Genomic DNA, 25,288 nt, shown 5'->3' with positions numbered 1-25,288 from the left:
TGAGTAAAAAAAAGCCCCAAAGAATCCCCTTATTAAGGAAAAGTTTCGAAAAAGACCCAAATGTAGCCTATTCATTGTTTTTTTCACGTGCATTGAGTAAACATTGCAAATGTATTACAAGTTTTTTAAAATAGTTTGTTAACATGGACAAACGGTGCATAATCTAATTACGTATGTGCTAATTTGCATAAATACCACAACAGATCTAAACATTGGGTATAGCCAGGTGTAAATGTCTTGTTGAAACTTGTTGACATATAACAGTAAAAGACTTAATGTTAGGGTCTGAATGGAACCCATTTAAGCTACCCATGAGCATTAATACATTGAGGCAGGAAGAAGTACTTTAAACCAGCCTTTATTAATTATTATTGCAGAGACTGTCCATGTTAACAAACAATAATTAAAAACTTGTAATACATTTTTGTTTTGTCTTGATGTAAGTAATCAACTCAGTCATTTTCATGGTGATATCTAAAGGTTAAACTTTTTACCCTATTCACGTGAGAAAAAGAATGAATAGGCTATATTTGGGTCTTTTTCAAAACTTTCCCCTAATGGGATTCTTCTGTTTTTTTCCTTACTCAGGACATATTGAGGATACAAAATCAGTTGAGTTTGCTTCTGTTGCAATTTGTCCAAGGTTGACCCCCATTTTGGTTTAAAATAACTGGACTAATTGGCCTACAGATTTCAAGGAAGTGATAAATCCAACATAGACAATAGGTGTGTACCTTTTTGTCATAATCCTTTCAGACCAAATCCCTTCTTTAACTGTAATGCGATAATGATCCACCGTAATAATATACTCAATATAAATACTCAAATACTCAAAAAAATTCAAATTATTACATGAAGGATACAAAAGTCTCTTTTGAGTCTGCCTATGATTGCACATGATAGCAAAAAATGTTATAGAAGCAGTAATTTCTACGATTTTACTTGTAATACAGCTGTGATTTACAATTGTATGTTTTTCTGTAGACTATTTTCACTAAAGGTGCATGTAAACTAAAAACATCGGTAACGCTTTAGTTTGGAGTCCAATTCTCAATATTAGCATGCATATTACTAGGATATTGCCTGTTTATTAGTACTTATAAAGCACATATTAATGCTTTATTCTGCATGACCTAGTTCTACATCCCTAATCCTACCCAATACCTAAACTTAACAACTACCTTACTAACTATTAATAAGCCGTAATTAGGAGTTTGATGAGAATTGGACCCTAATCTAAAGTGTGACCAAAACATCAGTGTTTTGCCTGAGAAGGACAATATGGTTCATCTTAAGCAATTTATCAAACACAATTTTATCCAATAAAACATTTGTTCATTTGTCAAGGAGAAACACCCATTTCTCCGACCTGGTGTACTTTTTTCATTTCATTTGTATGTTCTTGCGTTCTGACAGAACTGACATCTGAAAGCAGTGCTAAATGAGACAAAGATACTTAAGTGATTAACAGTCTCCATAACTTTAATATTCAATCGAAAATACTATATACAATGTTAAGGTTGGGCCAATTTCCAAAAATCTGTAAACAAAAAATACATAAGAAACAAACAAGCTTTTTAAAAAATTCAATATTACAAGCTATTAATGCATGTAGGAAAACTCATTTCATTAAAAGTTCACAGGCATGAGTAAAGGCACCTCATATGAAGTGATAAGTTCAAAGAAATGCAAGAGTGCATTAACAATATTCATTCACCGTTAATGGCTTTGATGTGAAAGATGAGATGTCAGAAAGGGAAAATTTCAACTGATAAGTCAACTTTGGCACTAATATCTCCTAATGGCTGGCATTTAGGTAATACAACAGACTATCTAAAATGAACTGGCCTGTACCAAGAAGCAGGTTCACCTGGCTCGTGAAGTTTTAGATCAGTTTGTGCCAACTCTGTGTTTAATGCAGCAGGTAAATGGTCGAATTCCTCGTGTTTCGTAATCTCGAAATCTTCAGCAGAAGATAGAAGTGAACACTGACTCTCTCATGAGAAATGAATCGTAGTCTCACTGTTTCAAAGCATGTGACTGGATGTTCGCTACTGATGTCACAATTTGCACATGATATGCAGTTATTCATGAACTCATGATCAGAGCAAGTTGATGATCAGCATTATGGTACAGGATTTTGTTTACTAGTTTAAAATAACTTGCAACGCAAAGAAAATAAAATACATCAGTAAACGATTACAAGCCAGATATGCTCCATGTTTTCACCCTAGTCACAATCTTCCACAGAAGCTTAACTTGTGACCAAGCTTGTAATTTTGTCAAATAAAATGTCAATGTACATTGCATGGCAATGAGTGCAACTAAAGATGAGGACAACAGAAACATCAGAAGAGTCCCTTCTTGTAAACTTTCCAGAAACACTACCTTCAGTGTCATTCATATCATTCATATAAGGTGCAACAAAACAATTTCAACTGAGTGCATCTCAATCTTGTCAAACCTCATAATTCAGTTCCAGGTTTGGAAAGTTGTTAATAAATTATATTTGTAACTGAATCTCATGTATGATAGAGGGTGTCTATTAACCCAACACCCTGCTGCAGAATTGATGAATTAAAAGCAAATTTAAAAGGGAAAATGATTGATAATCTTGCTGAATCCTATTTTCTTTAATGGGCTGTGAAAATTAAACATTCAAACATCATGTTACATGTCTGACTAAACCGCTAATAGTTCCCCAAAACTCATCCAGAAACCATTTCCCAAAATTATTAGTATTTGTAAACAAGGCTGTATTTCTTGAAACGTCATAAAATCATGTTTCAAATGAAAATAAAATCAAAATTTGATACTTAACACTACCTTTACAGTTTAAATGTGTAGTTAGTGTGTTAAGTAGTGCTGGAGCACTTATGTTTTCCAAATCAGGACACATCTCCTCTCTGTAGCTACTCCAGAGCAGAATACTCTTTCAGGAAACTGATGTGGAAATCTTGCACTTTGCCAAGAAGTACCTTTAGCTTCTCTGTGGATGGCAAGATTGTCATCCTGAAACAAATGCAAACATACCAAACATAAAGTGCAAACAAGTAAAAGTGTTACTGGCTTATAAATTATTAATAACACAGATGCCAGTAACTATACACAGAAAACAATATCACACAACACGTTATTTTGAGTATTAGGGGGAAAGTGAATAGTTTTCAATAGAGCGATGTTTGTATCCTAAGGTTTAAAAACCAAAGTTGAAGTAACAATAAAACATGACATGTGTTAGTGTAAAATCTGAATGGTGACTGATTTACATTCAAATCGTAGTGATACCTGATACATGGACATGCATAGCAACAAATTCAAAACTGCTTGCTTTTTAATTCATTTTTTGCAAGAAACAACTGGAATAGTTGCTAGTTTAGGGTTTGGGACTGTGCCATGAGCAAGACTGAATACCGTATTTTCTGGACTATAAGTCGCACTTTTTTTCATAGTTTGGCTGGTCCTGCGACTTATATTATCAAAATTAATTCATACTGACTGACATGAACCAAGAGAAAATGTTACGGTCTACAGCCGCAAGAGTACTCTATGCTGCTCCTGTGGCCTACCCCGGAAAAAATTAACTGAAAACAACTGAAAAACTGTTAACTGAAACATTAACCTAAAGACAACTGAGAAAGCCTGAACACAAACAAAATGCCCCCAAAAAGAAAAAAATCTCCTGTTTTCGGTGCTGATGCGGTGGTGACGTGTTCATGTAACATGTAAGGGTGGCGCTGCCAATAAAGCACCTAAAAGCTGTCACAAAGAACCGGCAAAAGTAATGATTATGAATATGTCAAATATAGCAAGGAGACATTTTAATTGTTTACTAATAAACAAGTGTTTTCTGTGTCAGTGTCGGCTGCAAAATGAAGTTGACGATGCTGACTCGCGATCTTCGCAGTAGTGAATGTGCCAGAGAGAAATGTGCACTTCATACGGATTACACAAGCAGCAGTCTGCTTTCTTTCGTTTTGAATTGTTCTGTTTAAAAGTAGACATTTCAAGCTTTCTATAGATGTCTCAGGTCTGTGAGACAAGTAGGCTAGCTTATACGCTGAGTTTCGGTTCATATATGAGACGAGCTCCAGTTCACGCGCCGGCGCCTCCGTGTCGTGATTATCTATTTTCTACTATATTTACTTCTTATTTATTAACTTTAATTTAATCTTATTTACAACCAGGCAATTGGTTGATGAAACATTGATTAAAATTAAGATACAATTAATACAAAATGAAATACTTTTTTTTTTTTTTTTTTGCTTTCTGTTTGAGGTCTCTGTGAAAGTTTTAAAGCAGTCTTTTAGTGCCGCTTTCAGAACGCTCACGTCCGTAACGGAGAACTGTCCCGTCCGTAACATTGTTTTTTTTTGTGAAATAAATTTCTAAATAAATACGACTTATATATATTTCTTTCCTCTTCATGACGCATTTTTTGACTGATGCGACTTATACTCCGGAGCGACTTATAGTCCGGAAAATACGATACTCGCATGACAGGTGAAAATAAACGAAACAAACAAACAGATGCACTGAGTGCCCATGACAAAAGTAACACATTTCAAATGGTGTACTTCCAGGGGGTCATGTCAAGAAATCACCTGATATCAGATCAAATGTTTGAATCTGTTTGAATAACAAGAGCAAGTTTACCTGAAATGATATGTTCCATCTTTCTGTCCAAAGCCACTACCAGGAACAACACAGATCCCCTTCTCCTCCAGCAACCTCAGGCAGTACAGCATGTCAGGCTGCATTCCTAGAGCCTGCCGAACCAAATCAGCCAGATTTGACACATACAGTCCCTCAGTGACAGCTCATACCTTTCATTTCTTCAAGTTTTCGAAATGCAGAACACAGGTTTCATCCGAGTATGATTCAGTAACAAAACGTAGCTCTTAAACATAATAATATTTATACAGTTGGATTTAGTTAACCATTCGAGTAAGATTACTGGGCAGACTATGCTGAACTAGTAATACTAGTTGCACCCTTCCTAATCAGATAACACACGGATCGCCATTACAATGGTGATGAAAGAAGTTTTAAGAGTTTGAACAATGTGCAGTGCCGTAGAAACTAACAGACACCTAGAATCATGGTTCTAATAATACTCCACCAGAGAGCTCAAGTTCTGCTAAAGTAGAAGCACTTGCCTTGGCTTCCTCCACTGCCTTAGGAGGGATAAAGATGCGAGGAAAGGCGTACATGGCCCCCTGGACGGGATTACACTTGATTCCTGGAACAGCATTCAGGATCTGCTCAGTTAGCTTAGCTTTTTCTGCTAAAGCACCCAGCACTGATGATTTCTCCTGATAGAGATCAGACACACACCATCACCCCCAGTCAAAACCAAACCTAGAAATTCTTTAGGACTGTTCATGTAATAAAAGATTACTGATGTGTAACATTTACATGTTTGCATACTTAAAACAACATAACAATGAAATTACTGTCTGTGTCAGCACACAATGTGCTTTACTTCACCAGACACTAGACTACACGACTGACCTGGTGGAACTGTTTGAACGAGGGCTCGTCTGGTTGTGGAGGGTTGACAATGACATCCATTGCAGCCTGGCCAGCCAGGGGGGGGCACAGTCGAACTGATAATAGCTTTACCAGCTGGGCCTTGACCTCAGGATCCATGTTGATCACCTCCATATATCCACCCCTGAAGCCACACCTGTGGAAGGACATGGACATGGTCACATGAGTTCTCTGAATTGACGGACAAGGCTGCCACATTTATTAGCCAAAACATAAATATCTGTAGTCATGTCAAAAAAAGAAGCTCACGCGGGTTGCCAGATTGAGGACACACAACAGGAACGAGTGCAATTGACAATGGAAGGTGAGGAGACTTACAACTTGTAAGTTGATGAGTTGATTTATTTATTTATGATGAGTTTGTATCACGTTTTAATATGCTCCGGTTCACAGAGATTTTTAGAAGGGTGCCGAGGCTTTTTAGGTCGGGCAGAATCTGCGATCTCTGACCTAGTTTGTTTGCTGGCTTCCATGACTGCAACACGCTGTGTTTTCCACTAACTGGCAAACCGGGGTGTCGAAATACTATTGGGTAAATTGTCAGTGGGCGGGATCACACAGACCAAAACAAAAACAGACATTCCGACACAGAACGCCCATTTCAAAGTAAAATAACTGGCTGTAGCATTGTTTTTCCAAGAAACGAGTATGTGTCGAAACTCAGCATGTTTCCAAAATATCTCCAAAAATATTATAGTATTTTTACGCTTTAGTACAGTCAAAAACTTATATACAGCATCTTTAATTCCAGTCAGCCAACATTTGGCATGAATAACTTTTAACTTGTTTTGAACAACCAGTCTCAGTTAGAGGAGACTTTTTAACAAAGTTTTAACAAAGATTACATTTAATGCAACAATGCCTCAGGCCAAGCCACTGGAAACTCTGCCTATAAACTCTACTAGTCCAAGCCTTCCTTACAAATACCAATAACTTGTCACTGAAGGTGGTAGATCTTTCCACATCGCATCTATTTAAAATTGCAAATTACAAAGCCAGACGATGTCTAAATATGTTTCAGGATACTGCGGTTATGTCATGTGAAAGTGTGTGAAGGGTCAGTGAAAGCCGATATTAAGGAGGCCATCTCGAATCTCGAATTAAGGCACATGCTGACCCCTGTGAAGGCACAAGGATAGGGACACTCACTCTCCCGTGTAGCCTTTGGAAGTGGAATGGAAGGAGGCGAGCTCCACACTGTTGAAGTATTCAGGACCCATCTCATATAGCACCTTCTTGAAGGAGTGGAACTGACAGTCAGGAGCGTACACATTGTCCTGATACACCTGCCAGCAACAGCACAAACCAACACTAAGAACACAATAGTCAAGGGCAAGTCAAAAGGCACACATACTTTCAAATTGTTTCACACTTAAATATACACTAATTTTCAAACTTTTGCAGTCTGTAAGATTTTTTTTTGTTTCTGAAATAAGTCTCTTATACTCATCAAGACAGTATTTATTTGATCAAAAACACAGTAAAAACAGCAAATTATTGTGAAATATAAATTACATTTATTTTATTTATTTTAATACATTTAAAAATGTAATTTATTCCAGTGATGGTCAAGCTGAATTTTCAGCAACATTACCCCAGTCTTCAGCATCACATGATCCTTCAGAAATCATTCTAATATGCTGATTTGCTGCTCAAGAAACTTTTCTTATTATTTCTACATTTTTGTGTAAACCATGATACATTTTTCAAGATTCTTTGATGAATAGAAGGTTAAAAAGAAAAGCATTTATTTAAAATATATAATTTTTGTAACATTATAAACTATTTAACTGTAATTTTTTATGAATTTAATGCACCTTGCTGAATTAAAGTTCTTTTTTTTAATCTTACTGATCCCAAACTTTTAAACGTTTAAACTTCTACTTCTAGCTTAACTAAAAGACTTTCCAATTCAAATGATGAAAGCAAAAGAGCACATCTTACCTCGTCTGACATAACAAAGAGATTCTCCTCATAAGCAAAGTGCAAGACTTCTTCAATGCATTTTTTACTCTGGACCTGACCTGTAAAGGGTAAAGCAAGATAAAGCAAGGGGGATCATGATAGAATTTAAAGAGATAGTTCCCCTAAATATAATTTGCATCAACATCAAACCTAGCATGATGCATCTTGAAGTGGCACATTTTAATAAAGAGTCATCAGATTTTGTCTAATCAGCTAAAGCTTGTGTGTGAAATCAGTAAATTGGTCACTCATTTATTATTTCCTATACAGTGAATGGCACAGGGTACAGGGAATAGGTTGTGTAAATATGCTTTCCATCAAAGCGAAACACCTGGTTTTGCATCAGCATGACTTGAAATACCACAGTACACATCACTCCAGACAGAGACAAGAATAGCGCAAGCTGGAGCAAATCACAATCACGTGTCCGAACCATCTGAATTCTACACAGAATATTCTATATTCTAGAGAACATATTCTATATTCCACATGCGAGTTTCAGTTTCTGTTCCTCTTAGAATAGAAGTCTTGGAATATTGCATCATATGTATGTAATATTAGATCTCATCAGCATCATCCCCAATCACAAGGGATCATGACTGGAAAAATAGCACATGTACTTCTTTCATGCTATTGGATCCAAACAGCCACAAGGGCATTGTTTCCTAGCACACAAGAATAGCTTTACAATTTACATACCAGTAGGATTGCCAGGGTTTATGATGCAAATGACTCGGGGTTGGCAGTGCTGTTTGGCAGCCTGATAGGCTCTGTAAAGTTCATTTATGTCCAGGGCCCAGCAGTTGTCCTCATCCAAGTAGTAGTTGACCTGTACTGCATCCATCTCTGAGATTGCAGCGGAGTAAAGTGGGTACTGAGGAATGGGAATCATCACACCTGTCCGAGAAGAGTCTTTCCCAGACACCAGCAGCCGCAGAATAGTCTTAAAAAAAAAAAGTTGGGGTTTGTTGGTATCGCATGCCAAGTAAGCACTCTAGGTCAAGTCTCTGATTGATTGTAAATATGCAATTAATTACCATAATGCCATCACTAGCTCCAGTGGTGAGGTAAATGTTTTCCCAGTTTGAAGGAACTCCATCTCTTTGCTCTATGAATGCGGCAATGTCTTTGCGGATGTACTCTATACCCTGGCTTGCACTATATGACCCTGCGACAGAAACGCATGCGTTAGCACAGTAGCTCTTAGGCTGCTACTGCAAAACAACACTGAATAGAACAGAGTGTTGCAATACAGGTCTATTGTTCCCCAGCTTCGTGAGAACTGCATGATCTGCAATAACAAAGCATCATGCATGCCTTCCACTCGCTACAGAGCCATGTTGTAAACAGTTCTATATTTTAACTTGATCTTAACTATTTGATTCAATGTCAAGGTCTTAACCAGTTTCAACAACCCACACACCGAGACTGTATCCTCCGCAGCCCTGCAGGATACGCCGTGCTCTCCATTTCGCATCCTCTGGGAAACTGGGGCTGTCCATCAGCTCAGGGAACGTGCAGAGAGCCACCACCTGCACAAATGAACAAATGCAGATAAAACACTCTGTTATTTGTCTGTAGTCAGTAAGTTGCGTGATGTTATATTGCCACTTTGAAAATGTATTGTGTTCAGGTGTAAGAGCAAATACAGGCAAAGTACAGCCGACGTATTTCCACTAAACTCTCAATGCTACGAGCAATATTTCTAACTGTCGATCACAAGAAATTAGTTTATAACAAAATGGTATAGTAGGCATAACATTTTAGTATATTATATTTAAACATAATGATTTAAAGGGATACTCCACTTTTTGTGGAAATAGGCTCATTTTACAACTCCCCCAGAGTTAAACAGTTGAGTTTTACCGTTTTCGAATCCATTCAGCCGAACTCCGGGTCTGGCGGTACCACTTTTAGCATAGCTTAGCATAGATCATTGAATTGGACAAGACCATTAGCATCTCTCTCAAAAAAATGACCAAAGAGTTTCGATATTTTTTCCTATTTAAAACTTGACTCTTCTGTAGTTACATCGTGTACTAAGACCGACGGAAAATGAAAAGTTGTGATTTTCTAGGCTGATATGGCTAGGAACAATACTCTCATTCCTGCGTAATAATCAAGAAACTTTGCTGCCGTACCATGAGTCCAGCAGGCGTAATGATATGATGCAGCGCCTGAAAATAGTCCCCAGCTCGGTAACTTCCAACGTGACCGGGACTAAGTTTGTCTAACCTATTAGACCTATTACGAGTGATATGATAGATCTATGCTAAGCTATGCTAAAAGTGGTACCGCCAGACCCGGAGTTCGGCTGAACGGATTCGAAAACGGTAAAACTTAACTGTTTAACTCTGGGGGAGTTGTAAAATGAGCCTATTTCCAAAAAAAGTGGAGTATCCCTTTAATGATTTCCAAAAGCTGTAAACATCTTTAGCGTAAAGGTGGATCGCATCAATATTGCTTTGTCCTGTTGTGGGACACGCCCTCAAGATTTAATTCTAACAATTTCCATACACTGCATTACACTGGAAGTTGTGGTGGCCACTGATGCTAAATGGAGAAGAGATGCTTGCAATCAATGATAATAATGATAATAAAATATTGAAAACAATTGATTGCAGCTGATTGGATGGGATTTCAGTTCTGATTCTGGCAATATTTCAATATGTATTGTGTTGCAAGGAGAGCATTTTGTTTCAATGATTATTCATTATTTATTCACATTCAATTGGTATATAGGAAAATGTGTTTGTGTGACTTTGTATGCACACTGAATGGGGATCAGAATTTTGAGCAGGAACTTTGTTGGCTGGTGGAATCCAGTCCCTCCCAAGTTTCCAAGCCATAATAACCCATTCAGGTCAGAGGCAGCTTCCCTTTGTCTCCCTTTTCTTCAATGTTGACATTAGCTTGAAAATCATATGACCACACTGACCAGAGACTATTGCCACGTCCCAATTCGCATACTATTCGTCCTAAATAGTATTCAAAATTAGAATTAGTACGTCCCAAATCTTAGTATGTTGAAGTGACTATTCCAAAGATACCCGGATGGTCTACTTTTCCCCTTTTTTAAATTAAATTGAATGTGGAGGATTTTAACTGACACAAAATGATTGACAGGGCAGTTTAAACGGTGAGAGAACTAATATGTTTCAAAGCTTGCCTACTATTCTGCTTCACACTCAAAAAGTATGTACTTATTCTTCACAAAAACAGTACATACTTTAAGAGCATAGTATAAGGGGGTGAATTGGGATGCAACATATGACTATCATGCTAGCATGAAAAGCTGTAGGGCTGCACAATATCGACATTATCGAAATATCGCAAATGTATATATCGCGACATGCATATCGCAATGGCTTGCAATAACTAGGGTCATGAACAAAAGACAAAGAGAAAATCACTCACTGCTCTTGGCTGAATAACTTTTGTAGCTTTAATAAGAATCAGTATATATTTAATATATACAGTATATACTATATATATGTATATATATTTAGTATATACACTTCTTATACTACAGTAAAACACTGCTGTTCACTTTCAGAAGTTGTAGGGATGTTTTCTTGTCACAAAAAGAATGGGAAACAGAAGAGTACATTTTAAATATATTTTAAAGATAATTTAGGTTTATTTCACACACTTTAAGCATTATCGTATCACATATCGAATATCGCATTATTTAACGAGTTATCGCATATCGCATTTTTCTTCAATATCGTGCAGCCCTAAAAAGCTGTGTCCTGTTGGTTCAAGCTGCAGTTCCAGGCCATCACAGAAGCTTTTGTTCAGCTCATAAAGAAAGGCTAGATCAACTCTGACTAAACTAGGCCAATAATAAGAGACTGTCTTCCACTGGAATGTACAGTGTGTTCCAAAACTGTGAGTGGTCAACAAAAGCTGCTTTTCTTTCAAGCTACTGGAATCAGACTCCTCATTAACCTGAATAAGCATGTTCATGCTTCAAAGATCTAAGATTTTAATCTTGTTTCTAAGGGTGCTTTCACACTAGCACTTCTGGTGCACACCCGGGTTCGATTGACGTAAGAGTTCAGTTCAGTTTAGTTGGATGACGTGAATGTTTTTTTCCCGAATCGCGAACCGTACCCGAGTCCACCTAAAAAGCTATGGTTCATGTGAACTCCAGTACAGTTCGCTGCTGATTTTAACGCAATCGTACTAAATTGCAGAAGTGAACCACTATTGAGGATGTAGGATTTGATAAAACTGTGTTTTTTTGTGTATGTCCTCACTCACTTTCCTGACAAGCGTGACTGACTCACTGCAAGCAGAGAGAATGTAGATCTAATTTCTACTCGCCTTCAGCAGAAATGGACTCCCGCATTCTTTAGAAAGTTTGCAGTACATTCGATGCAGAAATGCTGACGCTTTGAAAACAAAACATAAAAGTGAGGCGAGCAATGCTATGTATTTTGCCGGCTTCTCCTGCGCAGTCCTGACCAAGCAACAGGGGTAACAGCTGCTGCATTGATGCAAACGCACCACGGTTCAGACCTAAATAATATAATGTGAACACAATCAAGTGGGGGCAGGGGGAGAGGGGAGCAATCGAAATCGCATTCTGACCAGGCAATCAAACAAAGTGTGAAAGCACCCTAAGATACCAATAATACCAATACTGAAGAGTCGTGTAGTTGTAGACAGACGTAGTTTCAGAAGCATTAATGTTAATGCTTTAATGTTTTGCTACATGTTGGCACAGTCAACAGTTCAGAGGAATTAATTATGCAGGTTTTAATAGTTTGCTTAATTCAATGCCAAAACAATTTCATTAGAGATGAAGACTGTCTCTTTAAGACTAGAATAATGTGTGCATTTGTGGTTACCTGTCTAAGGAAGGTGATTGGTTGCTGTCCCATGGCATGTGCGTCACCGATGTTGGCTTTGATGACCTCAGAGAAGGGTTTCGTACCACCCTATAAGAGAGTAAGAGAGTAGGAGAGTAAGAGAGTAAGAGAGGAGCCCACTGTATGAACAATGCTTCTAAAACGCCTCAAGTCTTGCCTAGAATCCATGTTCCAAAGCACACACTAAACAGACCTGCCCTCACATGCACCAAACAGCTTTAGGGAAATGATCATGTCTACCAAACTGCAGTGAAAGCAGATGTTTGTCTGGACACGCATAATAAAGTTTGTTGTTGGAAAATAGATGTAAAGGCTATGCTACATTCACAGAAATCTGCAATATTGTGATTGTGAAATCAGGCTCAATATTATGACCATCTACAGACATAAATTATAATTTTCCTGTGACTTTCAATGTCTTGGATTTTACGTCACTGTAGTCCTCATTCTGTACCATCTAGTCACATGCTAAGGGCATGGCAAGTTCAACTGTCAATGAAGGACACGTTATGCCTCGTCAAAGGTCCAGAAAAGACACCTGTTCATGGGATATAAATATAGCTCTCTTCCGAAGTGCTCATCTGTCATTGCTGAGCATGCAAGCTCAAACTAACTTCTACATCATAGTAAAGAGCTACATAATATCACTGCTGAATGGTCAGCTTCACAGCAATCAGACCCTTTGTTTCATTGCTTTGATAATGGCACTGCAAGAAGGTCAGAAAGTGGACTGAACTTCCATTCCATTCAAAGCAACCGTCATGGACACAAGAAGAAAGGAAAGGCAACTTCAAGGCATGTAGGGCGGATCATTTTGTTACTTCCAACCACAGAGTACATTTGGTATGAAAAGAATTATCCCCCTAAGCCAAGGGGTGTCTTCAGATCAATTGAGAGACTAGTGCTATATTTTACATAGTATTATAAACTACAAATGAAAGTTCTGTCTGTTTTATTTACATGTGTGAATAATGAATATTTCAAGATAGCTGGTGTAAATGGCCAAGGCTGCATTTCTCAAAAGCATTGTGAGCTATATGATCGTAGAGACCATTGGTGGCAATGCTTCTACAATCTACTTGGGTTTTCTATGCTTTTGGGAAATGCAGCCCAGGTCATTTACACCAGCTATCTTGAAATCCAGAGCGGTTTCCGGTTTATTCCTTTGATGAAAACAATATTATTAAAGGCTATTAAATATTTAAAGGCTCTATTATATGAGGCGGAGTAATCTTAAAAAAACATAATCACTTCATATCAGTAGTCAGATTAGTAACCAATGAGAAACACAAATATATACTCGCATTAAAAAAAAATGTAGAAGTGAAAAAAGAAAAGTTTATTGAAAACGAAAATTGTTTAACTATTGTTAGCAACTTTCTTTTGGGTCTAACAGAACAATTTAGACTGTATTTTGCAATTGGTTACAATTGTGCAAAGAAATAAAACCTACTTTCACTAACTTTTTTTTAATTTTTTTATTTATTTTTTATTGGGGTATCCAAAACCCACAAACTGGGAATAATTGAGATAAAGTTAAATTATATATAATAGATAATAATCACATTTACAAACATGTAGCTCTCGGATGCTGTACTTGGGAGCATTAAGTGTAAAATGGGTATTTAAACATTTTCTCACCTCCTCCAAGCATCTCTCAATCTCTCCAGCTTTGATGACGATGGGTCCTCTCACGGCGTACTCCACAGCCTTCACCTGCGGGTTCAGTGTGTCCATAGTCAGGCTCTTCTCCCGCATCTTTCCGTCCAGGCGCCCTGCAGACACTTTAGCCTCGGCGGTGCTGAAGCGCATCTGACCATATTTCTCCACGGACGGACCTTGAGATTTGTGTCTCACCCCGGTAAGAGATGATGTTAGTGTCAATGGGGTAAACTGATCGAGAGCTCCGGCGATCAGTGACCGAGCTGCCAGTAACTGCAAGCGATACATGTCGGCAGATTGAGGAAGTCGAGTCTGTCCGGTGGCCCTTTCAAAAGCTCGAAACAAGGATGCGCGTGAAGGGACGCAACTTTAAAAGATACTGTAACCGTCGTTTTAACCGCCAGTTAGGACAATTACAGGGCAAAATTGACGAATAAAAAAACGAAATCACTTCAGAAAATGTATCTTCTGTACACGGCCGATAAGCATTCTCAAGTGCTTGACTGTTACGCTCAGAATCAGCTCATTCTCGCCTACTATCATCCACCCGCCAATCTTTATGCGCTCTCTTTCAGCGCGATCATGTTTCTGTTCGCCATGGGGGTTGTAGTTCTCACGCTGCTGCTTGATGCGCCTACTACACCATTCAAAGCTCAAAATAAAACTACAATATCCGGTGCTGTATGTTTTAGCGCTGCCGGTGGATGTGTATGAGGGGAGGAGACTTTCCGACTGTCACAGAGGGCCAAAATTTCATCAGAACACACACACACACACACACGAGAGCCGGCAATTTAAACCTGCCGTTTCAGATGACATGTGACATGTCTGGTCATTAAAAAAACAGTTTTCAGCTATCCTTTTAACGATTTTCTCAAACATTTGGGTAGACCATAGTTTTGGTAGCAAAAGGAGAATAAAGGTGAATAAGACCGACCTCAGATATTCTAATATTCCGACCAGTGTCAATAAACACGAAATGATCTTCTTGTTTACGTCTCTTGTATTTCATCACATTGAAATGGTGAGAGCAGAAGCTAAGCAAACTCACAATGTGTCATATTACACCAAACATATGGGGGTTGCTTGGGGTCAATCATTGTTTAGAATGAAAGAAAAACAGCAAGAATGTGTTCAAGAATATGTTATTTGACCCATAGATTTATTTAAGAAAAACATTTTACCTTAAGTGTTTCTTGTAGTGACAATTAAAGGGGTTAGGCCTATTACTCGATTAATAATTCCTTGAATAATCAGGACAGGAGTAATAGAGATCATATAATTACACAGAGACCAGTCACAATAATAGATAATAAATATAGCATCATACCCACGTAAGATGACTAGAATAAAGCTTGTTCATAAAATCATAGACACACTGTTTCGTTCATTTTTAACGTACTGTGAGTGCCTAAGTTAAGCATGGTATGGAGACTGCAATTGAATGTAATCTAAATGAAATGCTGCCATCTATTGGAAACAAGGCTGTATCTCAATAACAGCCTATATATAATGTTTGATTGTTTGTTAATCTAACACTTAAGCATTTTTAGAATATCTACCTCTCAATACCACAACATTTGTTTGTCGGGTTGCTTTTTATTATTTTTATTTATTTATTGAGTTATTTTTATAAGAGGCAAATATTTGGTGAAACTGAAGAGTGGTTTCACTTATAACGGCTGGCATGACAGTGAAATGTTTTAACATAACAAAAAGAAAAAAATCCAGTTAGTTCCCAAACAAGATTCTCTTTCAGTCACACTGAAAACGTCATTAACACTCTATGTACCAGTAGCCTACGTCATCTTGTGTGAGGTTAAAAGAGCAGTGTTGTGTTGAACAATGGCTTGTTTAGCATATGAAGAGGATATGGGGTTCCCACAGTGCAACCTACAAGTCTGCAGAGCCACACATAATATTATTTTAAGATTTTCCTTGACATTTCACTTGACAGGATGCAGCATTTTCAAATGACATGGACGAAATTCTACTTTTATGTTGTAATTTCAAAACACCAGGGTTGTGTTTCAAGCAGTGTGTATGATGTGCAGTGTTTGGGGAAATAATATGCCTGCTACTTGACTAAAAGAGTGATGAAGGAAATGGGTTCCACAAACCACAAAACAGGCTAGTAGAACTGTAAAAGCTGCAGATGCTGTAATGACATATTTGCATCGAATGAGGAAATGTTTTTGTCTTTTTCACGTTACTCAAGATTAGTATCATTATTAGCTTTTAAAATAAAAATCAGCTCGATAACCTATGATTATCTCTCACATATGTATCCAACTTATTGTGTTATAAACAAAAACATATTCCCGTTCATGCATTTCTATTTCATGCACACTTTTTCAGTAATGATTGATTGTATTTTGTGATGATGGGATAAATGTATTTTGCATTTTGATTGTATTTTGAAAATTATAGGATTGTGTCCGTTGTTGTCAAATAGCAGTGGGTGGGGTGGGGTTAAGAGGAGTTGGCAAAAACATTACAGCAGAAGCAGAAGACATGTAAGAAGTGTGATTGATATTAAAACATCTGATAATAACTTTGTTGAAGATATTGTGTCCGAGAAATTAAATCACCTGCTCAACTGGGGTCAGCCCTACGTTCCCACGGCCCTATGTTCCCACATTTCTAAGTTTTTTTTTATTTTTTTTTACGATTTGTCTAAACCCCAGTTACGGGTAGGTTTAGGGGTGGGGTCAGAGGTAGGCCATTTGTGGGAACATAGGGCTGTGGGAACAGGCATGATCCCGCTCAACTGAAGAAAAAAAAACTATTAAATGCTACAAAGTACATATCTTCACATCTTATTCATACCATGAAATGAGCCCTCATATCAGTGAAATGTAATGTTTTATAAAATGTACAGGATTTAAGATATTTCCAAGATACTCCTGCCAACTATATATAAAAAATGTATAGCTGGGATCAGTTTGCCAGGTTGTTGGGAATATTGTTCACAGAAATTGTTGTTGTTAAAGAGTAATCAGATCCTTTCACAATTATGCTAATCTTGCACAACGAGCAAGCGAGTAACCCACAAAAAGGAGACACTGATTATACAGCATACAGAAAATCATTAAGGTTGGTGTCTCAAACAAACTTGCAAATCAATGTGAGGGAACAATAGGTTAAACAATTTTAGGATAGTGTTTTTGAAATAGGGGAAAGTAATACAGATCTAATGCTCTCACACACTTCCATACATTGACAGTTGCAAACATAATACATGTTAAAGGCTACACATTCGTCACATGGTGCCATTCATTAAAATGTTTTATGTGAGTGTATTATAAACTATTATATTCATATTGATAGTTATAATCGCATATAAATCGTAATCGAACAGTTGTTTTCATCAAGTCATTGTATTAAAAAGTGATGGCAGTGGCTCAACCAGCATATCTATTTCACCAACATCAGCACGTATTGTTCTTGATCCACGTGACTGTCGTGCTGTAGTGCGCATGCTCCGAGGGTACCGCAGGCAGTAGCTGGACATATCTGGAAATACCTTGAATATTTAATAGTGCCATTCGCTCTCCGAAAGTTGCTTTTGTGACGAACAATACTACATTTTTGAGTGTGTTGTCAAAAAAGTGCCTAATCCGTCCATTGCTAGCTGTGGGTCACGTGAGCCGCCAGCCATGGACCGATCTTCGAATCTCTACAGGGCGCATGCGCAGTGTGTATAGTGCGGTTGATGGTTCATCGCACGGCTAGTGTGTGCCTGAGCTCCCGGGATCCCGATCAGCTGCACTTCTCTGTGTGCGTTAGTGCAGCTGGAAGTTTTGCTGTTCGGTCAAGGGATATTATTGAAGCTCTTCGTCATAAATATGTCTACAAACAAAGTGAAGAAAGTGAAGATGGCCACCAAATCATGCCCGGAGTGTGACCAACAGGTGAGGTGTTGTCTGAGAAAGAATAATACATTTTTGTGTTTTTGTTTAAGTTCTCATTCGCCGAATTGTTATGTTTAGTATGGTGTGTGCTTTAATGAGGCAAAGTTATTCATTAGATGTGTGTGAGTTACAAACAACGTTGCTACGTGATGTAAAATATGGTTTTCTCATTTTTGACCATTGTATTGAAGTGATATCATTGATATTATGTATATGATCACATAATTAGCGACTGAATTTTGTTTTCATTTTACTTTGGCCATGAAAACGTGTAAGGCTGTACAACAATTTCCTGCTTACTGGATTGAAACAATGAAATTTCATCGGTTTCATGCAGTGTGTTCGAGCCTCGTCACATATCACGAAGAACGCTAATCTCTGCGATTAAACTGTTTAGAAATGTGCATGATATGATCTGAAGACTTCAACCATTTGTAATTATGATGAGAGGATATATGGATAAATAACCAATGTTTATTTTGCCCTTGAACAAACAGAACTCCAGTCGTTGCAGAGATAAATTCATTAGACTGTATTTTGTGCCATTGTGTTTTGGCACATCAATTTAGCATAAAACTATAAGGTTGTTTCCTGTCTACTATAGTCAGTTTCAGTTTTCCTCAAAGGACACATCAATGTTGCCTTTATTAAGGCACACCATATTTATCCCTTTGTGAATGCTTAATATTGAAGTGCTCTTCTTCCTCCAGTGTTGTGAAATATTTAGACAGTCATTGTACATAAATGTAGTCTGTTCTTGCGTACACTGAGCTCTTTCTGTTTCTCTCAGATTCCTGTGGCTTGTAAATCCTGTCCTTGTGGCTACGTCTTCATCAGCCGAAAGCTGCTCAATGCCAAATTAAATGAGAGATCTCCAGTGATGGGTAAATTGTGCATCTTTAATGGGTTTTATACATATGAAAACTCCATATATCCACTACTATATTATGTTATTCTAAAGTATGTACAGTTAAATTATTTATCAAGTGGCCTTTAACCAGATGTGATGTAAATATTGATCTGAAAAGTGACTGCTATGGGAGGGACAAAGGAATGTAATTCCATATATTGATCAGCAAACTTTTCTTTCTCACTGAAAATCAACACTCATTTATTTCATCTCTTTAATATAATCTGTGCATATGTGTCTGCTATAGTTGGCCCATGTTTTCCGGCTATACTCATGAGTCAGGCTCATTTCAGTTTTTTTTTTTACTATTGGTATGTGTTGAACTCTGGGCTAGTGAATGGAATTAAATAACAGGCAAGTTTCCAGTCAGCAGGATGCGTTGAGAATACTGAAATGATTGGTGCAGTGTGGCTGTTTGCTTGAGTGAGTAGTGCTAAGAGGGATGGGGGAAGGGCAAACTAATTCCTGTCTGAAAAGCTTGTTCCTGCTGCCTCTCTCTCTCTCTCTCTCTCTCTCTCTCTCTCTCTCTCTCTCTCTCCACCTCTCCACCCCCTCCCGCCACTGTGTTATCTAGAAACTAGTCACAATATTCCAGTTGACTAATTTTTATGATACACCAACGGTCATTAAAAAAAAAATCTCCCAAAGATTATTATACAAAATGGCTTTTTTTAAAGTTAAACTGGAGTTTTGTTGGTATTTTAATGCTGTGAAATCACAAAGATGGCACTTTGTTAAAGTTAGCAATATAAGGGATAAGAGATCAGCTTGTGCATGTGACCACACGTGTGGTATTTTAATGCTTTTTTTTTGTAAACTTAATCTTGTGGTTTAAAATTATTTATTTTTTCATTCATTTGATGTTCTCTTTTTTTGGATGTAGTATTCAAACAGTAAAATCAGGTTTTAGGCCAGTCATGAGTATTTTTATTGTATAAGCTAGAAACCTACCTCTCATTGAAATCGGCAGATAGTCTCAAGCGTGCTGAAGTTTTATGATTTTTATTGTTCAAAGCCCAGCTGGCTCGTGCGGTGCGTTTTTTGGCGTTGCAGACTCAGCCTGTGATTGTTACATTGAGTTATGACTGGAATGATCTGCACAAATGTTCTTTGTTTGAATTTTTTTACAGTGGTGTGATGTATTTTTTCTGTACAAAAGTAGAGTCGCATAAGGAATTCATTTGTTAATATGTGAAGAGTGTGAGATCCAACTATGTTAAATGAAGAGTGTAGTCATAGTTTCTTCTAAGAGAAATGTCTTTTCTCTTGTAACATTAGGTTTCCATTTTAGCAGCAGGGCTTACTCATCCCTCTGCTGAGAATAATGTGCTCAATTTGAAATAGGACAGACTTTATTTAGATTGCTCTGCCTGTCCTTGCTTTGTTTGCTCCTTTTGTAAGGGGAATTGTAATTCAGATGAAATATTAAGTGAAAGACTACTATCTATGAGACAATACTATAGACTAGACTAGAGTATAAAATAAGAATATCTGATCACATTTACAGCCAATCTTTCCAGATATTTGACAATAATATTCTCATGCGATCATGCAACCCCGACTTCTTCTGGAAAAGTTACGCAGTGTTAATTAGCTGTAGAACAGACAGAGCTGCTCTTGTTAGTGCAGGTTATTGACAGTGCCTGGATTCCTGAGTTAATGTCATACAGCAGGCCTGGAAAGGGAGGGAGCAGGGACGGATCTTATCGCTGCGTTTAGAATCAAATGGCTGCCATGGAAATACTTGATTATATAAATATTTAAAATGTCTGTTGGTGACAGATTGTGTTGTCATAAGAGATACACAGAATTGAGTTAATTATTGTAAATAAATACATGTGACAAAATATTTTTGGAAAGCTGAAATGTACTTTGGTGTGACTTTGTCTAACAATGTTTCAAAACTGCATTTTGCTAATAGGTGTCTTATTATATTATACATGCAGTTTTCATTAACTCATATTTATTGAGAAACTACATGGAGTATATGTAGTCAAATGAATTTGTCACACCAAAATTAACAAGTGAACATAAAAAAAGGTGGTGAAAATATTATCAAGGAAATGCTGACAGAAAAGTCACAGCACCTAATATATACAATTCAATTGCACATTATTCATATACATCTAGACCAAAATAATATGTTGGTTTAAAAAAACAAAAACAGCTATCAGTAGCTGGGTTTCCACTCAATCTTTTTAGTTGAATTAGGTGTGTTTCCATCAAGTAGTTTGAGTGGATGGCAGTGGTATTGGTAACCTAGTAACCAACAGTAAATAAAACACCATCAGTGGAAACAGGCCGATTAGTCACATGGGTTTAATGTTCACTACATCAGAATTTATTCAGCAAATGCGTTTCCTTCTCCCATTATTTGCAATAACTCTTTTTCAAAAAACACCTCAAGTGAGCGGAATTTTTTTTTTTGCGAATTGAGGGATTCCCCCCCTATTTTCTATTTCTCCGGAAAATTTTCTTTGAGATCTTTAAAAAAAATATATATTAAGATTAAATATGTCTGGCCAAATTCTGTATATCTGTGTCACTGCTCTTAATTTATTATTATTATTATTCTGGTGTAGTCATTTTGAAAATTGTCAGCTCTCTTCACACGGGGTTGCTAGAGTCTGTTACTAATGATGTTTACTCGAAGACTAAAGAGCCCTATAAATAAACTACCTCAGAGAGACACAGGCCTACTTTCTTTAGTAACAAGCTCTTAATTCTCTGATTATAGCTCTGCATATGGTTGTGGTTTTCTACATTTGCTGATTTGCATGTGAAGTGACAGACCCCCTTTTTGGCTTTTAAGTCTGTCAATAATGGTTGGGGGATGGGTTTAAAGATCATGTGAGAGAAAGAGAGCTGCTGTTTGTGTAAAAACAGTTTATAATATGGTTTAGCTAGTTTGTGAATGTATCAACCCCCACTGTTTTATAATTTATCCTTTCGATTGTGTTTCAGACCAATTGGATGCCAAAAGACGACGAACAGAAAGAATCAGAAAAGAGAAAATAAATTTATCATCTACCAGTGATATGGAAAATAGGAGGCGATCCCGCTCCAACAGTCAGTCAGATCCAATCCGCAGAGGACGAGGCAGACCGAAAACTGTTGGGCTGAAGAAGCAGGAGGAAGAAAAAGGTAATGTGCTCCCACGTGTCTAGGGAAAAGTAAGAATTGTTGATTTATAATAACTATAAACATGGACTCTATTTTATGAGTGTTATTTTCCCCTTTAGTCTTTTACAGTGATGTCAGATACATTTTTCTCATAGACTTTTCTTTGAATATTTGCTGAAATATATTCTTGGAAATGGAATATATGCATATGCTCTTATGTGAAGTGCTTCGGTGACCAAAAAACATGCTTTTAAAAATGCTTTTGTCAAAGTTTTTTGAGTTATCCAAATGAAAGCATTCACAGTGAGTGTGCTGTGAAGGGCTCTTGTGAAAAATGTTTGAGTACAGTTTTCTTTCCTGCTTTTGTGAACACATTTTTCACTATCGATGTGACATTTATTTCCAATTCCTGTCACTGTTGCCGTTTTGAGTCTGCATTATTTCATAATCCAAAAAATGGGTTCTGCTCTCTGTTTTTTTTTTTTTCTTCTCCATCTCGTAATTTAAATGCTTCTTGCCTGTTGCGAGATTATTTTCATAAACGAAGACTAAACTATTGGTCAAAAAACATTTTCGTAAAACTGAAATAGAAATGATTAAATAAATGAAATACTAAAACTAAACAAAACTATCAACAGTTACTGAAAAACTATCTGAAATAAAATAATAATTAGCGAAAATAAATAATCGTGTTTGTAATTGGTAAGCTCTCATCCTGTGGTGGAAAATCTGACGTGTGACTGTTTAGGAAAATACCAGTAGATGGCGCTTCATGCACGTGAGCTGAGGCAGTAGGGCTGAGCGATTAAGTCCTAAGCGGCTATTCAGACAGAATGCTTTTGCGTTTAAAAACAAGACGTGGGCAATGGAATGGGTAATAATAATGCAAAGTTATGAGACACAAGTTAAACTTCCTATAACTTGAGCGCTGCATTTTTAGAATGCCATTCCATGCATGAGACGAACACGTCCGTCAAATGCATGTTTACATAGAAAAAACGATTATTATTATGCTACTAACCTTGGCCTGTTGGGTCAAACAGTAAATGAGTGGAACATTTTAGGAGCATTACAGATATCCTCAGAAATAAAAGATTTTGACTTATATTCTCACATCTGGAGTGACTGGCCAACAGGAGGTAAACAACAATACTGGCAGTGTGTGATGATGCTATTTGTGTCCTCAAGGTCCAGATACAGACCTACCTACCACCCCTCTCCCCAAGCTGACCTTCAGTCTAATCATGTCCCTCTCTGATTTCACGCTCCCCCCTAGAGATTTCTGCTTATTTTCATTTGCATTTAGAATAAAAGCCTCTCATTGGCGTGTCACCACTGATCTGTCTTCACTCCCTGCCACACCTAGCTGTAAACCAAATAGTGTCTCCTATTAAATAAAACCCTCTGTTGAGCAACCCCAAGTATGTTTTAGATAAAGCTTGTTTATTAAAATGACAACAGTAGACCATATCTCCATGGACACTAGGTCAAAAGAAATATTGAGGATTCAGGAGCCATCAGGGTTGGCATGTGGTTTCCAAGTGTACGGCTTTCATATTGTGGATTAATGATTTACACACATGGTTCTTTCTTTACTCTGTGCTGAATAAATCATTGCCGAGTTGGAAGCGTCTATGCGTTGTCAGCTCTTCCATGGAGAATCTTATGATTTTCACTTCCCTGCAAATCTGCTGTTTTTCATTTGGTTATGAAATAAATTACATTTGTATGAAGTTCTATCCTTGCTTTGTATCCTATACTAAATTGGAACAATTCCCTGTTGATAACAATAAAAAAAAAATTCTTCTGATGTTTTTTTTTCTTTCCTTTCACAGAAAAACAGGAAAAGGAGGTTGACATTTATGCCAACCTCTCAGATGAGAAGGCTTTTGTGTTCTCGGTGGCCTTGGCTGAGATTAACCGCAAAATTCTGGGCCAGAGACTCATCCTGTAACAAGCGTTGGAAACAATTGCAGCTGAAACTCAGGACTCTTACTACGTGGGTGTGCAGATGTCCCATATGTCTATGTAAAAGCGGTTGGGGGAACTCTGACCCGAAGAAGCTTAAACCCCTGCCTGTGTGGCCGAAGCTCAGTGGTGCTGCCGTGTATTGGTGGATTTCAGACACCTGCTCTCTGCATATGAGGGGGAAATGACTTATCCTCGACATGAGTGAGAACTGTAGTACTCATTAGCGGTGTAGGATTCTGTCTATTTTAATGACAATTTTATGGAATGTATTCAATGTTCCTATCAGTCGTTTCTTACATTTTTAAGCTGTTTTTTGGGGGACGGGGGGGGGGTTCACCAAAAGAACAATTTGTGCGCAAATTATGTCTGGCACCATTATTCAGACTTGTAAGCTGATCAATTCCATTATTTGTTTATTTAGGTGCCAGTGAGCAATATTATTTCACAAGTAACCTAGTGGGAGCTGAACCCAAGGAAATGGCGGATTAATGGTTATTTATTATGCCTCAACCACCTTAATTTAAGTGTATTTTATTTTCTCTTTTGTTATTGTTTGATAAATGGTAACAAAATTCATGTGTAATATTCACCCTGTATATGAATATATTAAAATTATTTGCATTTACACTTTGTTTTATTTTCAGGGGAAGTTAATTGCAACCATTCCTTCTCGTACGTCATGTTCCCCTCTTTAAGATGGATTTGGAGCAAGAAAAATGCCTATGGCAACTCTCAAAGAGAGCTCATATTTCAGCTGTTCAGCTAAAGCTCTACTCAAAACTGAACCATTTTGTTTCAGTTCTTTACAGGCAATTTTTAACCATGAACAAAGAACCAGACTCAATGCGTGAGGATTGTCCATGGATGCCCATGTTTCAAATCATAATGTTATAATTGGTATTTATCTAACATTATGATTTACTTGGAGAACATATTGTATTTATCTAGTTCCACAGGCAGTTCGGATTGTGTTAGCTTCCCTAGGAGAGCAGCTGCCATGGCTTCATCACCAAGCAACAAGCTCACCTCGGAGAATCCAGTGTGCTGTGGTTTCCACAGAAATGATGGATCACCAGCTCTATCTTCTCTTTTACATCCGTCACTGACTTGCCCACAGTAACCTTTGTGATTCTCAAAGGCCATATTAATGAATAATTCACAATGTAAAACATGCCTACTTAACAGTACTGTATACCTCTATAGTCAATATATTCTACCTTCCTTCAGCTGTTTGTGTGCAGTAAAATATTTTATACTGCTTCAACTCTACACAAGCAGTATTTTTTTAGTCAACATCTTACTTTTCCCTTGCG

General features: G+C 37.5%; 2 protein-coding genes across 2 annotated transcripts; one reads left to right on the top strand and one right to left on the bottom strand.

Moving 5' to 3' along the window:
* Window positions 1–1,464: 1,464 nt before the first annotated feature.
* gpt2 (glutamic pyruvate transaminase (alanine aminotransferase) 2) lies at window positions 1,465–14,698 on the bottom strand. Its single transcript, XM_084404911.1, has 11 exons — window positions 14,037–14,698; window positions 12,375–12,464; window positions 8,942–9,050; window positions 8,556–8,686; window positions 8,218–8,461; window positions 7,498–7,577; window positions 6,703–6,839; window positions 5,515–5,689; window positions 5,160–5,315; window positions 4,657–4,769; window positions 1,465–3,012 (listed from the first exon to the last, which is right to left on the bottom strand). The coding sequence occupies exons 1-11, from the start codon at window positions 14,343–14,345 to the stop codon at window positions 2,913–2,915; spliced, it is 1,644 nt and encodes a 547-aa protein (XP_084261037.1). The 5' UTR covers window positions 14,346–14,698; the 3' UTR covers window positions 1,465–2,912.
* A 2,802-nt stretch (window positions 14,699–17,500) lies between these two features.
* cUnh16orf87 (chromosome Un C16orf87 homolog) lies at window positions 17,501–24,600 on the top strand. Its single transcript, XM_084406133.1, has 4 exons — window positions 17,501–17,971; window positions 18,762–18,855; window positions 21,846–22,025; window positions 23,840–24,600. Exons 1-4 carry the CDS (start codon window positions 17,906–17,908, stop codon window positions 23,956–23,958), a joined length of 459 nt encoding a protein of 152 aa, XP_084262259.1. The 5' UTR covers window positions 17,501–17,905; the 3' UTR covers window positions 23,959–24,600.
* Window positions 24,601–25,288: the final 688 nt, after the last annotated feature.

The sequence above is a fragment of the Rutilus rutilus genome, assembly GCF_951802725.1.
Source record: "Rutilus rutilus genome assembly, chromosome: 3".
NCBI lineage: Eukaryota > Metazoa > Chordata > Actinopteri > Cypriniformes > Leuciscidae > Rutilus > Rutilus rutilus.
This window is presented reverse-complemented; position numbering and strand designations above follow the sequence as displayed.

Excerpts from the sequence above, each read along its gene's own strand:
- cUnh16orf87 (XM_084406133.1), top strand. The coding sequence starts at position 17,906 with ATGTCTACAAACAAAGTGAAGAAAGTGAAGATGGCCACCAAATCATGC. Across the intron at positions 17,972-18,761 it reads GCCCGGAGTGTGACCAACAG|ATTCCTGTGGCTTGTAAATC; the intron begins GTGAGGTGTTGT and ends TGTTTCTCTCAG. Across the intron at positions 18,856-21,845 it reads TGAGAGATCTCCAGTGATGG|ACCAATTGGATGCCAAAAGA; the intron begins GTAAATTGTGCA and ends ATTGTGTTTCAG.
- gpt2 (XM_084404911.1), bottom strand. The coding sequence starts at position 14,345 with ATGTATCGCTTGCAGTTACTGGCAGCTCGGTCACTGATCGCCGGAGCT. Across the intron at positions 8,687-8,941 it reads CTGCGGAGGATACAGTCTCG|GGTCATATAGTGCAAGCCAG; the intron begins GTGTGTGGGTTG and ends TTTCTGTCGCAG. Across the intron at positions 7,578-8,217 it reads AAACCCTGGCAATCCTACTG|GTCAGGTCCAGAGTAAAAAA; the intron begins GTATGTAAATTG and ends TACCCTTTACAG.